Source organism: Eschrichtius robustus, chromosome 16 (genome assembly GCF_028021215.1).
Source record: "Eschrichtius robustus isolate mEscRob2 chromosome 16, mEscRob2.pri, whole genome shotgun sequence".
NCBI classification, from domain to species: domain Eukaryota; kingdom Metazoa; phylum Chordata; class Mammalia; order Artiodactyla; family Eschrichtiidae; genus Eschrichtius; species Eschrichtius robustus.
The window spans coordinates 51,621,305-51,636,160 of NC_090839.1; the positions used below are offsets into that span (position 1 = coordinate 51,621,305).

The 14,856-nt window shown below is 53.3% G+C and overlaps 1 protein-coding gene across 4 annotated transcripts in view; it reads left to right on the forward strand.

Annotated features, from left to right (window-relative positions):
- RAB11FIP3 (RAB11 family interacting protein 3) overlaps positions 1-14,856 on the forward strand; it is an 80,571-nt gene that overhangs the window by 50,655 nt on the left and 15,060 nt on the right. For 2 of the 4 annotated variants that reach the window (XM_068524994.1, XM_068524993.1), the window contains exons 4-6: positions 6,720-6,877; positions 10,856-11,005; positions 13,869-14,003. In XM_068524994.1, coding sequence (XP_068381095.1) covers positions 6,720-6,877; positions 10,856-11,005; positions 13,869-14,003 — 443 coding nt within the window. The remainder of the gene's footprint in view (positions 1-6,719; positions 6,878-10,855; positions 11,006-13,868; positions 14,004-14,856) is intronic. The other 2 variants (XM_068524996.1, XM_068524995.1) reach the window with 1 other exon arrangement.

The window sequence follows — 14,856 nt, forward strand, 5'->3', positions numbered from 1 at the left end:
ACATGGAGGCCAAGTGCCCAGCTGGGACGTGTGCTGGCTGTGGCATGGTGTGGCTGGGCAGGGCTGAGGGTGTGCAGACCTTGACGTGTCAGCTGTCAAGTCAACTGCCAGACCCTGAGACTGTGGGATGGCGAGGCATGGAAGGCTCTGTGTGGAATGACACACCTTGAACTTTCCAGAAGTGCAGCTAGGTCGGGGGAGAGCCTGCTTTTCTTGTTCAGAGCGTCTGGAGAACCCCGTCTCCTCACTTAGTGGTTGGCCAGCAGCAGACCTCTCCTGCACGTTGACACACCAGCACACACTTTACCATCAATGTCGTCCGTTTTGTTCTTCTCTCGTATTTCCGTGTGGGCGTTATATTGATTCTTTGTATTTTATGTGTATGTGGGTGTCATGGGTTGAATGGTACCCCCCAAAAGGTCCATCGGAACCCGTGAACGTGACCTTATTTGGAGAAAGGGTCTTTGCAGATCTCATTAAGGATCTCAAGATGGGATCATGCTGGGTAGAGTGGGCCCTGAATCCAATGACCAATGTCCTTTGAAGAGGGAGATGACACATGGGGGAGAAGGCGGTATGAAGACGTGGGCAGAGCTGGAGGAACACGGCTGCCAGCCGAGACATCCCCTAGCCACCAGGAGCTGGACGAGGCAGGAAAGGTCCTCCTCTGGAGCCTCAGGAAGAATTCAGCCCTGCTGACACCTTGATTTCCAACTTCTGGCCTCCAGGTCTCTGAGAATATATTCCTGTTGTTTTAAGCCACCAGTTTATGGTAGTTAGAAATTGGCAGCCCTGGGACTTCCCTGGTGACGCAGTGGTTAAGAATCTGCCTGCCAATGCAGGGGACACAGGTTCGATCCCTGGTCTGGGAAGATCCCACATGCCACGGACCAACTAAGCCCGCGAGCCACAACTACCCAGCCCACGTGCCACAGCTACTAAAGCCTGCGTGTTCTAGGGCCTGCGTGCTGGAACTACTGAAGCCTGCGTGCCCAGAACCCGTGCTCCGCAACAAGAGAAGCCACTGCAATGAGAAGCCAGTGCACCACAACGAATAGTAGCCCCTGCTCGCCGCAACTAGAGAAAGCCCACGTGCAGCAACGAAGACCCAAATGCAGCCAAAAAAAAAAAAAACCAAAATTTAAATTAAATTAAATTAAAAAAAAAAAAGAAATTGGCAGCCCCAGGGAACTAATACAATGAGTTTTGTTACTCAGGATAGTAAAAAGTGTCAACACATTTGCTCCAAAAGGGTGAGGCCCACTGACGCTGGGGCTGCCTCCTGAAGCCTGGGTGGAGCAGGCTTGGGGTGCTGTCCGACCGCTGGCTCCCGTCCTCTGCAGGGTGGACCCCCCTGGCATCCCACAAGTGTGGCCCTCCCACCTTTATGGTGCCTCACCTCTCAGGTGTGCCAGCCCCCACCTCGCGCTTGTCACCTTCTGAGGACGTGGGTGGGAACCTGACATTTCAGAGTATGCAGCAGGAATGCTTCTCAGGTTTTCAGATCTTCATTTTTTTTTCAACAAGGAGGGAATATTTCTTTTTAAGTTTTTTGGTTGCTGTAAAATAATTAATACACTTTACATTTTAGCAGTTTTAGGTTTTCTGCTCCATAGAAAATGGAGCAGACGGTACAGAGAGTTCCCGTTACACCCCACACACATACACAGTTTCCCTGCAGTGAACATCTTCCATTTGTTATAAAGGGTGAACCAATGTCGATACACTGTTACTAACTGAAGGCCATAGTTTACATTAGGGCTCACTCTTGGTGGTGTACATTCTGTGGGTTTGGATGAATTCATGACATGTATCTACCGTTGCAGTTTCGCTGCCTTAAAAATCCTCTTTGCTCCCCAGATTCGTCCCTTCCTCCCACTAGCACCTGGCAACCTCTGATCTTTTACTGTCTCCATCGTTTTGCTTTTTCACAATGTCATAGAGCTGGTTAGAATCATACAGTGTTGGGCCTTAAAAGTTCCTCCGTGTGTTTTTATGCTTTTCAAGGTTTTTATTTTTTATTTTATTTACTTATTTATTTTTTATAAATGTATTTATTTTTATTTATTTATTATTTTTGGCTGTGTTGGGTCTTCATTGCTGCGTGCGGGCTTTCTCTAGTTGCAGCGAGCAGGGGCTACTCTTCGTTGTAGTGCGTGGGCTTCTCATTGTGGTGGCTTCTCTTGTTGTGGAGCACCGGCTCTAGGCACGCGGGCTCAGCAGTTGTGGCTCACGGGCTCTAGAGCGCAGGCTTAGTTGTTGTGGCACACGGCTTAGTTGCTCCGCGGGCTTAGTTGCTTCCCGGACCAGGGCTCGAACCCGTGTCCCCTGCATTGGCAGGCAGATTCTTAACCACTGCACCACCAGGGAAGCCCCGTTTTCAAGGTTTTTATATGTAATTTTGAGGGGAGTGGAATTAGGTGCTATACAGAAACTTGTAGAAAGCTGTTTTTTTTTGGTTTTTTTTGTTTTTTTTTTTAGATTGATTGATTGATTGATTGATTGCTATGTTGGGTCTTCGTTTCTGTGCGAGGGCTTTCTCTAGTTGTGGCAAGCGGGGGCCACTCTTCATCGCGGTGCGTGGGCCTCTCACTATCGCGGCCTCTCTTGTTGTGGAGCACAGGCTCCAGACGCGCAGGCTCAGTAGTTGTGGCTCACGGGCCTAGTTGCTCCGCGGCATGTGGGATCTTCCCAGACCAGGATGCGAACCCGTGTCCCCTGCATTAGCAGGCAGATTCTCAACCACTGCGCCACCAGGGAAGCCCTAGAAAGCTGTTTTTAAAAAAACTTTTGAATCGTGTAATCCCAGTAAGTCCCATAACAATATGAGTGAAGATTATGTGTATTATATCCAATACCACATCTGGAGACCCTCTGCTGGCGATCTTCAGAGATAAATAAGCCTTTTGTTGAACATTTTCTGTCTGGGCACACAGCGGTGCTGGTCAGGGTGCACTCTGCAGTACCACTTGGTGGACTGCTGCTCCCGAGTCCTTTCCTGCTGGGAACGCTTTGGGGGACCCGTGGCTTCCGGTGTTTGACTGAGCATCCCTTTGGCCCCAGCTTGTAGGAGAGCTCCTAGGAGAAAGTTTTTATTTTTTTCATTTTAAAAAAAATTTTTTGGCCTCACCACATGGCTTGTGGGATCTTAGTTCCCTGACTAGGGATTGAACCTGGGCCCTCGGCAGTGAAAGCACGGAGTCCTAACCACTGGACATCCAGGGAATTCCCCAGGAGAAAGTTTCTGATTCTTTTCTCCCCAGGAGAAAGTGGCGATTCTGAGAAGGGGAAGGGCGGGGCGGTGAATGAGGGTTGTCCCTGATGTTCTGGGGATGAGAAGGTGGTTCCGGGTCTGAGAGTCTGATCGAGGTGGAGGGTGGACTGGCAGAGGACCTGATGCCCGCGGGGACGAGTGCGTGTCAGGACTTCTAGAGGGACGATGGGAAAGTCGCAGAGAGCAGGCGCCAGCGGAATGATAAGCGTGGTCTCTGCTGTGCCTTCTCCGGCCTTCCCTTCTTCTCCAACTCTTGGCCTTAATAAGATGATGGTGAAATAGGTCTTTTGTTCAAACTCTTATCAGAAAGGTTAGAAAATCAAGAACAAAAGCTGCTCTGTTTTGAGATCTGACTGTTAAAAACCCAGCAAGCACTTCCTGAACTTTGCCCCGCTTGCCAGCTAGCGCAGTGGGTTTAATGGAGCATGTCTGGGAGCGGGTTAAACTCCTTCCGAGACAGTGATGTACCTTCAGGTGGACACACAGGTTTTGCAGAACCTCAGCACGATGGGCAAATAGAAGGCCGCTGGAAGCTGACGACCGGTCTGGACAGAGTCCCCAGCACTCCAATTCCATGGGAAGGCTGTCTCCACGAGCGCGCCCTTCCTGGAGCTGGTGTGAGGAGCCAGGCCCTGGCCAGGCTGGCATCTGAGGGTAAGAGGAGGCTGGACACTGGCCACGGTCTGCCCGGCAGCTTGTTCCCCTTGGAGGGACCATGACCAGACAGCGAGGGCCCCAGGCAGGCCTGGGCACCCTCGAGCCCCTCACTGATGGCCGTGAGCACGGGCTTCCTTGTCCATCCGCTGGCCCAGCGTTTGTTAACCAGTGAGGAAACACAGCCAAGCTTTCTAAAGTGCACTTTGATTTCCACATGAGCTTATCCTAACGTGTAATTTGTAATCATTTTTAAGTTGGCGGCATAGACGGTGGGCTGGCAAAGCGAGGTCCTGTCTGGCAGCACATGGGGGCCGCTGGGGTGCCTCTCTGAGCCCTCAGTGTTCCTCCAGTGGACCACGCTCACAGACAGTTTTCTGCCCTCTTGAAAGGCAGGTGTTCACCCGCCTGCCCTAGAAAACTATCTGGCTTGCTGAAATTTATTCAGGACAGCCTGGACTTCAGGGGGTGAGCAGGTGGGCAGTGTCTGTGAAACGAGCTGGCCCCGTCCTCCCGGTCCCCTTGGCCCTCCCTGGGCCTTGCCCTGGGTCCTCTTGGAGCCTCTGGGCCTCCTGCCCCTGGGGCTGCTCTGTGTGCCCCCGGGGCCGGGCTTGCTTTAGGAATGAGGATGGAAGGTGGGCGTGTCTGCTTGCGAGGTGTGGGCGCAGTCGGGTTTGCATGGCATCTGCCTCGTCCTGCATTGTGGGGAATTACTTCCACCCTGAACCGTCCTCCAGGCCCCAGGGAGGGTTCCGGCTGCAGCCCGGCCTCAGCGGCATGACTGCGGGTGAGGTCAACAGGCCTGAGCTCCGGGCCTCCCCTGGCACCGAGCTGGCCGTCACTTCTGCGCACCCCGCTGCCTGCGAGGACCTGGGGCCACACTGGCCAGAGGAGCCTCTGCTGGAAGTGGTGGTGGTCGGCTGTCTAAACGCTGACCTCAAGAATCATGTTCTGTCCCCTACAGGAAGCCGTCTCTGAGGCCCCCAGTCCAAGTCTGGGGTGTGTGGGCCCCGCCTGCTTCCAGCTCGAGGGCAAGCAGAGGGGAGGGGAGGGCTCCGGGCAGCTGTCCCTCGGCCCAGGAGCAGCGGGCCCAGCCTCGCACATGGCAGAGCCTGCCTGGCTCGGACAGTGTCCCTACCTGCAGGCTGAGCCCAGAGCTACCTGCTTGGTGGTGGGGAGAAAGAGTGGGGGCCTCTTGAAGGGATTTCCTGATTTCAGATTTTGAAGTGAACGCTCTTTGTGAATTACTTAGTTGCCTGAGATTCCAAGGAATATGGGGTTTTCCCTTGGAAATAAGGAGCATCATGGAATGCCTGCAGTAGGTACCTCGGGTGCCTTCCCTGCTTCATTCTGTCCTATGTTATGTGCAGGAGGCGGGGGTTGCACCACCTATGACACGTGAGCCCCTGGCTTTCAGGCTCTATTCTTGCACCTGCCTGTGTGATCTCTAAGTCTTGAGTGGTTGCGACCTCTTGAGATCAGCATTGCAGCCCCTGATCTACAAATGAGGCAGCACAGCTCGGATGCTTGAGAGACCGGGCTGGGGTCACATGGCTGGTGGACGGCAGACCGAGGATGGGCCCTGGGTCTCCATTGGGCGCAGGCGCGGAGACAGCCATCAGGGGCTCTCTTGCCCCCCTCACCCCATCCTCATCTTGTGGCACCAGAGCCCGAGGACAAAGTGCACCGTCTCCAGTTGCTTCTCTGAATTCTTGTTTGCAAATTGTTAACCTCAGACTCTTTCGAGCATGAAAGGTTGGCTACTTCTCCTAACCAATGAAGTTGCCCTTCAGTTAAAGCTGAGATTGTAAATTGAAAATGGCCTGTTTAATGGTTCTTCAGTTTTAAGTTCATTTGGACAATCCACAAATATCTACTGTCTGCTGTACGCCCAGCCCTGTGCTCGGTGCTGGGTCCACAAGAGTAAAAACAAAGATGTGTTTAATGGGAAAGTAGACATTTTTAAAATTAATTAATTAATTAGTTTATTTTTGGCTGTGTTGGGTCTTTGTTGCTGCGTGCGGGCTTTCTCTAGTTGCAGAGAGCAGGGGCTACTCCTCGTTGCAGTGTGCGGGCTTCTCATTGCGGTGGCTTCTTTTTGTTGCGGAGCACGGGAGGGCTCTAGGCGCGCGGGCTTCAGTAGTTGTGGCACTTGGGCTCAGTAGCTGTGGCTCATGGGCTTTAGAACGCAGGCTCAGTAGTTGTGGCGCATGGGCTTAGCTGCTCTGTGGCATGTGGGATCTTCCCGGACCAGGGATCGAACCCGCGTCCCCTGCATTGGCAGGCGGATTCTTAACCACTGCGCCACCAGGGAAGTCCGGGAAAGTAGACATTTAACCAGCAAACATAATTGGTCAAATAATTGATGAATTCGTATTTTGAGGTTAGACCACGTAATTGAATTTCAAAGCAATAGCTTGCACGTACATAGCAGATATTGATGGGGACTTTTAAAAAGACATAGTCTTACATTATTGAACATTAGTTCCTGGGGTAGAATTCATTCCAGTGCTGGAAAGCCACAAAACGGGCTGTTCTGGCATGTATCCTGTGATGTTGGGATACTTTGTGTCCGTTTTAGGCATGTTTCTATAACTAAGTTTAAAAATCACTCCAGTCATTTTTTCTGCTCTTGAACGTGTGCCTATTTTTCATTTTTTAAAATACTGAAGTGTTTTGTAACCTACTGTTTCTGCTTAGAAGTACAGGAGGGACATCTCCCACGTGCAAGCTCCTCCTCCACGGGGTCCTTTCCCGGGCCCCGGGACTGACTCTTGGCTCTCTCTCCTAGGCAAACGAGGTGACAGACAGCGCATACATGGGCTCCGAGAGCACCTACAGTGAGTGTGAGACCTTCACGGATGAGGACACAGGCACTCTGGTGCCCCCCGAATGCCTGGACGCCACGGAGGAGCCCAGCCACGGCGCCCTGCTGCTGCTCCCGGGCAGGTCTGTTCCCATCTACATGGCCCGGGGCTGATGGCAGATGGATTCATGGGGGGGTTCATGTCGGGTGATCCAGAGGGGAGTGTGAGCCTGTGAAGGGCTGCGGTCCTGGGAAGAGCCTGCACCCAGCTGACCGTGCAGCCTCCGTCAGGAGGTGCTCCTCTGTACAGATAGGAATCCTAGGAGACAACGTTCGCTTCGTCTTTTGGATTTTGTCATCACAATTCTTATGACCCAGGGCGAGACACACTTCAAACGTCTTCATCTTTATGGCACCCTGACTCCATGCGTTTGAGGACAGTGAGGGGAAAGGACCGGCTCAGAGAGGCCAGGTGCCAGGTGGCCCATGTGGGCCCAGGTGACGGCTGGCGGTTCTGCCCTCGGCTCCCCGGGATGCCTTGAAACTGGAATTTTGCTTATTGTATTTCGTTGTGTTTCTTGTTTGGCCCCTGCAGAGCTTGTGTTTTTCCTCCCTAATTGAAGAAGGCATGCCTGTCCCAGGCGCCAGCCCTCCCGCCGCCCCCCCCCCCCCCCCCCCCCCGCCACCAGCTCCTTCCCTGGTACCCTGGCTTCTGGTTTGTTCCTCACTCAAGGGTCATCACACAGTGTGTATCCTTTCTCCACCTGGCTTCTCCCACTTGGTATCATGGCTGTGAGGTTTATCCGTGTCTGTGTGCACCGTTGTGAGTGGTTTATTCTGGTTATTATTGAGTGTTCCACTGTGTGAATGCCCACAGCTTCTTAATTTCCTGTCAGTGGGCATTGGGGCATTGGGTTTGCTCACAGTTTTGGTTTCATGACTAAAGCTGCTGCATATAAGCATCACGTCTTTTGGTGGCCGGGTTTGTTCCTCGGTGGCGTAGGGCGCACCTGGGGCACAGGCTCCTCTGTAGGAGTTACTGCAGGTCAGACACTTACAGGTGGGGTTTGGTAGCTCCCTGCCTGCCAGCCGCCTGCGGGTTCCAGCTGCTCTCCATTCTCGCAGCGCCTGGCATCCTCCGCTTCTTCACGCCCGTTGTCCGAGGGCGCGCAGAGCAGGTGGTCCTCACTTGGGTTTCCCAGGTGCCTGACGGGGGCAGTGCCTTTCTTGCACTGGCTGCCCACGTGGAGACCCTCTCCTGTGCGGTGCCTGTTCCAGGCTTTCGCCCCTTTGTTGATTGCAGGACTCTGCAAGCTTTTCTGTAGAGGCCAGATAGTAAACAGGCTCGTGGCCTGATGGTCCCAGCACTGCTTCTCAGCTCTGCGTCGGCTGCCTCTGCGGATACAGGCGGTGGGTGGATCTGGCCTCCCCGGGTCCCGTGGGCCATCTTTTCCTCCGTCTTCAATTGTGGGAGCTCTTCCTCTGTCTCAGGGGACTCCTTTGTCCCGGGTGTGTTGCAGGCATCTTTTTCCCCCTCTGCAGGTCATCTTCTCACTTCCTTGGGGTGTCTGAGAACAGACGTTTTTAATTCTACTGTAGTCCAGTGTATCTGTTTGTCTTTTGTGGTTGGCACGTCTGTGTTCTGCTTCAGAGGTCTCTGCTTACTCTACATCACTGTGACGTTTACTTCTGCTTTTCTTTAAAAGCTTTATTGTTTTGCCTTTGTTTTCAGCTCTTTCATCTCCCTGTAAGGGAGTTTTTGTGCATGGTGTGAGGCAGGGGTCATTTTACCTGTATAGATGTCCATCAGCTCAGGCTCGGTTTTGAAGCTCCCTCCTTCCTCACTGCCCCACAAGGTGGCCGAGTGCATGGGCTGTGCTGGACGCCCTGCTTGGCCCTGTGTGCCCTGCGCAGGTCAGCACCACTCAGTCCTTCTGCTCCAGGCTTGTCGCCCACCGGTCCTGCCGTTCAGCCATGTGCACCCTCCAGCCTCGTTCTACAAGGCTGCGTTGGCACCTTTGACCTTCACATTTCCATGTGGATTTTATATAGATTTAGCTTGTTAGTCTCTGGAAAAAAGTACCTGCTGGGATTTGGATTGGGATTTTGCTGGATCTGTAGATTATTTGGGCAGAACCAACATCTTGTCCCTATGGGTCTCCCAGTCTTTGAACATAGTTTATTGCTCCATTTATTGGGGTCTTTCCTTGATTGCTGCGGTGTGGGGTGACCGTCTGGTGGGGAAGGGGGCGTCGTGTGTGCACATTCGGCCATTGGGCTCTGTTGGGACTGAAGGAACACTTTCCAGGGCCACCAGGGGCCAAGCCCAGCGTGTGGAGATGGAGCCCGGAGTGGCTTGCGGTGACCAAGGAGGGAGGTGTGAGGGTAAAATACGTGGGGTTGGGGATGCCACGTTCGCTGTAGCTTCCTGATCAGTACTTTTTTTTTTTTTTTTTAAAGAATTTATTTATTTATTTATTTATTTATTTATTTATTGGCTGCATTGGGTCTTTGTTGTTGTGCGTGGGCTTTCTCTAGTTGTGGTGAGCGGGGGCTACTCTTTGTTGCGGTGCGCGGGCTTCTCATTGCAGTGGCTTCTCTTGTTGCAGAGCACGGGCTCTAGGCGCACGGGCTTCAGTAGCTGTGGCTCAAAGGCTCTAGAGCGCAGGCTCTGGCGCATGGGCTTAGTTGCTCCGCGGCATGTGGGATCTTCCCGGACCAGGGCTTGAACCCATGTCCCCTGCGTTGGCAGGCGGATTCTTAACCACTGCGCCAGCAGGGAAGCCCCTGATCAGTATTTTTTTAAGGTAATAAGGTAAGTTCTTTTAAATTTTTTAAAATATTTATTTATTTATTTGGTTGCACTGGATCTTAGTTGTGGCTTGTGGGCTCCTTAGTTGTGGCTCGCGGGGTCCTTAGTTGTGGCATGTGGACTCTTAGTTGCGGCATGCATGTGGGATCTAGTTCCCTGACCAGGGATTGAACCTGGGCCCCCTGTATTGGGAGTGTGGAATCTTAACCGCTGCACGACCAGGGAAGTCCCTAAGTTCTTTTAATTAAATTCAATTTGGGTCAAGTAATCAAAGTTGAAGTGTCAAATCTGGGAAACCATTATGAGGTCTTAGTTTTTCTCTGGAAGTTTCTAGGCTCTGGGCTGTTTTGCTGCTTAAGCAGTGACTTGCCCTTAGGATTTGTTGAAGTCACGTTGGTGTCAAATGAGAAAATCTTGAATTGCCGCGAGGATGCCAATTGTAATCTAAAGCCACCCGTTTTCTGTCGATGCGGTGTGTGACAGCTGTGTGGTCTGCCCTGGGTCCCCAGCACCAAGCGCGCATCCCCTCTGACATGAGGACAGGCGCTGGGCTCCTCGCTGCCCACGAGCGTCCACGTCCGGCACGTGGAGGCTGTGCATGGTCCCTCTCACTTTGGGGGCAGCTTCCTCTCCCGGGGTCTGGGCACATGGATCCACGAAGCAGCTCATCTACAGAAACAGAAAGCAGCGTAGTGTGAAATGGTGTCTGTCGGAAGGAATCATTTCTTCCTGTCTCTGTGTGAGAAGGTGAGGGCTGGTAGCAGGCGGGCGGCAGTCAGACTCGGACATGCTCTTCAGAGAGCCGTCGGACGTCCCGAGACCATTGGGGTCAGGTGCCTCGGGGAGCTTGCGCTGTGTGTCGTGCGACTGTGGGTCTGGGCAGCGGACGGAGACTGGCCCCTCCTGACTACCAGGCTTGCCCCTCTGAGGGGGCAGCTCCTGCGCCTGCTCACAGGATCTCGGGGGGTGGGGGGATCCGTGGTGAGGTGGTGGCCCGGCCCCGGGGCAGGGAGCACCTGCCATGTGCCCGGGGTGCAGCGAACACCAGATTCAAAGGCTTATTATGACACAAGGACATAGATAATGTAAAGATCTTGTTTTGGAAGTGATGAGTTTGGGTATGTTGGGCCAAGTGAAGTACATTGTTAAAGTGTACTTCACCTGCGCATTTACCTTCCCTAGTGCGGCTGTTAGAACACGAACTCACACGTGTGGTCACCGCACGTTTCTGCTGGAGGCTCAGGTCACGCCCGTGGCTCTGGGGTGCCCGCAGCCCATGTCAGCAGCTGACACTAGTTTGCCTCTGCAGGTCCCACCTGCACAGCCAGTCGGTCGTCACGGTGATAGGAGGCGAGGAGCATTTCGAGGACTATGGTGAGGGCAGTGAGACGGAGCTGTCCCCAGAGACCCTCTGCAACGGGGAGCATGGCTGCAGAGACCCCATCTTCCTCACCCCCAGGTAACAGCCCTGCACCAGGGCCCTGTCTCTTCACGTTCTCTTCTGTTAAGGGGGAGGGTCCCCTTTTGGTTCACAGAGAACTTGTTTTATACACTGTAATATAATTGAACAATGCCACAGTCAAAATTTTAAGATTTCTATTGGGATAACAGCTGGCTGTGGTTCCTCTCATCGGTTATGGTCCCAGTCACTCCCCGTTTATGGGGCCTCAGCCGAGTCCCAGGGCACGGAGCTGGGGCTGGGAAACTCGGCTTTACGGGTTTCACAGTGCTGTTTGTGGATCACATTGTGGTTTGCAGTGAGCTTGAGGGAGGCTGTGTGTGTGTGAGAGAGTGTGTGAGTGTGTGAGTGTCAGAGAGTGTGTGTGAGAGAGTGTGTGTGAGTGTGTGTGTGTGAGTGTTGACACCCTGCTCAGCAATCTCAGTCTTGCTGTGCAGGTGGACCTCGTCCTGCACTTCCCTTTGTGTTTTTTACTCACTGAAGGCCTGTGGAAGCCCTGCGGAAGCCCTGCATCATTTTTCCAAAGCCATTGCTTGCACCGTGTCTCTGTGTCACATTATGGTAATTCTAACAATATTTCAGACTTTCATTATGATTGTTTGTTGTGGGAATCTGTGATCAGCAATCCTTGATGTGACTGTTGCAAAAGGATTACAGGGCTTCCCTGGTGGCACAGCGGTTAAGAATCCACCTGCCAGGGGCTTCCCTGGTGGCGCAGTGGTTGAGAATCTGTCTGCCAATGCAGGGGACACGGGTTCGAGGCCTGGTCTGGGAAGATCCCACATGCCGCGGAGCAACTAGGCCCGTGAGGCACAATTACTGAGCCTGCACATCTGGAGTCTGTGCTCTGCAACAAGAGAGGCCGCGATAATGAGAGGCTCGCGCACCGCGATGAAGAGTGGCCCCCACTTGCCGCAACTAGAGAAAGCCCTCACACAGAAACGAAGACCCAACACAGCCATAAATAAATAAATAAATAAATAAATAAATATTAAAAAAAAAAGAATAAAGATGTTAATCTGAAAAAAAAAAAAAAAAAAGAATCCACCTGCCAGTGCAGGGGACACAGGTTCAAGCCCTGGTCTGGGAAGATCCCACATGCCGTGGAGCAACTAAGCCCGTGCGCCACAACTACTGAGCCTGCGCTCTAGAGCCCACGAGCCACAACTTCTGAAGCCTGCGTGCCTAGAGCCCATGCTCTGCAACAAGAGAAGCCACCACAACTAGAGAAAGCCCATGCACAGCAACAAAGACCCAATGCAGCCAAAAATAAATAAATAAATAAATTTATTTTAAAAAAGAAACAGAAAGAGCTCCTCTCCCCAACAGGGAGCAGCCGTCTACTTAAAAAAAAAAAAAAAAAAAAAAAAAGATTACAGCTCCCTGAAGGCCTAGATGCTGGTGAGCACTTTTTAGGAATAAAGTATTTTTTAGTTAAGGTATGCATGCACATGGGTTTTTTCTTTTCTTTTTCAATTTTTAATATTTTAATTTTTGGCTGTGCCATGTGGCTTGCGGGATCTTAGTTCCCTGACCAGAGGGCAAACTCGTGTCCCCTGCGGTGGAAGTGCAGAGTCCTAACCGCCAGGGAATTCCCTACGTTGTTTTTTTAGATGTGATACTTTTACACACTTATTGGACTACAGTATAGTGTAAACGTCACTTTTACATGCACTGGAAACCAAAAACTTCACATGACTCACTTTATTGCAACACTCACTTTATTGCGACAGGCTGCAGGTGAACCCGCAGTATCTCCGAGGTCTGCCTGCACAGTGTTATCATCTGTGGTGTCCTCGGACCTTATTCCTCTTGTAGGTGAACGTTTGTGCCCTTCAACTGGCCTCTGAGGGAGGTTTAACATCACAAATGGCTCTTCGGATTCATTTTCTTATGAATCCCCAAACTCTCTGGAAAATTCCGGCTTTGAATAAACTCAACTGTGGCATCTAAAGGGCAGGACCTTCGCTCAGAGAGCTGGCTCCTGCCCAGCTCTCCTGCCTCTTCGGGCTGCAGGAGGCCCTAGGAGAAAGTACCCACCCTCGTATCCAGGTCAGGGGATGTGCCGGCCCCTCGGGGAGACCCTGGCCTGGTCGGACAGCCTGCACATGTCAGTCACCTCTCCCTTCTGCCCCCAGTTCTGGAAATTCTCCAGCTGTGCCAACAGCAGAGGCTGAGGGCCTGGGCGGGGGCCAAGCCAGGAGGGCTGCCTGACGTGCTCCCAGTGGTGCTGCCCCGAGGGCCAGGCTGTGGCCCCACGGGACGTGTGTCTCCCCATTTTGGTGATCTCTCCATTTGTTCCGTGTCTCCGTCCCTCATCCCATGTCCGCAGGGTTACTTCTGCGCTACGACTGATGTCTCACTTTAACTTTTCTGTAGCCTGGGGTCCTAATGCCCCCAAGACGTGGCTGCCGTTACCAGTGCCCTGAAAGCCCACTGAGATTAGGTCGCGGCACGGCTAACGGAATTATGAGTTTTTAATGAAAGTCGTCCACCCATAGTTCTTGGTTCTGGTGGTTCTTAGACAGTTACTGACATGGTTATAGAAAAGGAAGTAAGACGCCCCCTGGCCATGTGTGTTGCTCTCGCGCTGACGTGTTTCTGACAAAGGAGGATGCAGTGTGTCCAGTCATTTACTTCTTGGCAAAGCAGGGTTCTTGTTTTACAACGAAGCCGCGGGGCTGCACCTGCGTCCTCTGAGAGCCTGACCAGGAAGGTGCCCCCAGCCACTGCGCCGGGCGTTGCGGGTCCCGGAGGTGGTACCGAGGGTGACAGAGGCCTCCGCGTCATCCGCCTGACAGCTCACCCCGTGCAGCCACCCGGTCCTTGCTCTCTCCTGAAGCCACACCTCTCGTCCCTCCAGCGCTGACCCGCTTGCCGCCAAGCTGCACAGCATCCTCACGGATGAGGCTTTTGAGTTTTACTGTAGCCAGTGCCACAAACAAATCAACCGCCTTGAGGATCTTTCTGCTCGCCTGAACGATCTTGAAAAGAATAGGTAACCTGTGCGGTGCCTGGCCTGCTCTCTGTCCCAGGGGAGGCAGACTCCGCCTGCCCACAGCCGCCCCCACTTCCCTGGCCCAGATGCCACTCCCTGTGCCCGGCCCACTCCGGGGGCTTCCTCCAGAGGCCGGGCAGGTGTGCGGACAGCAGACTCTTCTCCGGCCCCTGCCCTGCATGTGCTGTTCCTGGTCTGGTGCCCCGTGTGCATGCCGCGGTCCAGTCCCCTGCCTCTGCCCTGCCTGAGGACAGCCAGCGTGTGGGAGAAAGTCTGCTTTTAGAAAGATGTGCTTTCTCCGTTTTACTAAAAGATGTTTGAAGTTGAGAATCACAAGAAGCAGCACTGGGAAATCTAAAGTGAGAGTAGGTCTTCAGCGCAGACTTGTGAGCAGCTGTCAGAGGCGTCAGTTTGAATCGGGGTGAGCCCTGCCCTGAGCTGGTCTCCGGGAGGCTGTGCAGCCTCCGTCAGCGGCAGGGTCACTGGCTGCTCTGTCCCCAGAAGGGGCCGCTGGGCCCACCATGCCTGCTGCTCTTCGCCTCTCCCTCTCCTCATCTCCTGGTTCCCTCTCCACCCCCTGTACCCACCCCCAGTCAGAGAGAGTCCCAGGAGGAGGCACCTGGCTCCTCACAGCCTCACAGGCTCCAGCTGCAGGAGACATTTTGGGTGGTTTGCACATGCTGACGTGTCCGTTAGGCAGATTGTTGATTAGCGTGTTGTGTGGAGGAGAGATGGGCCCTCGTGCGGCGCACCCCACAGCCCCAGCCCAGCGGAGGGGGTGAGGGACTGCCAGGCGCTCTTGTGCGGGCAGCAAGGAAGGGGTGGGACGTGCCAACCAGTGCTGTGGGCTCCC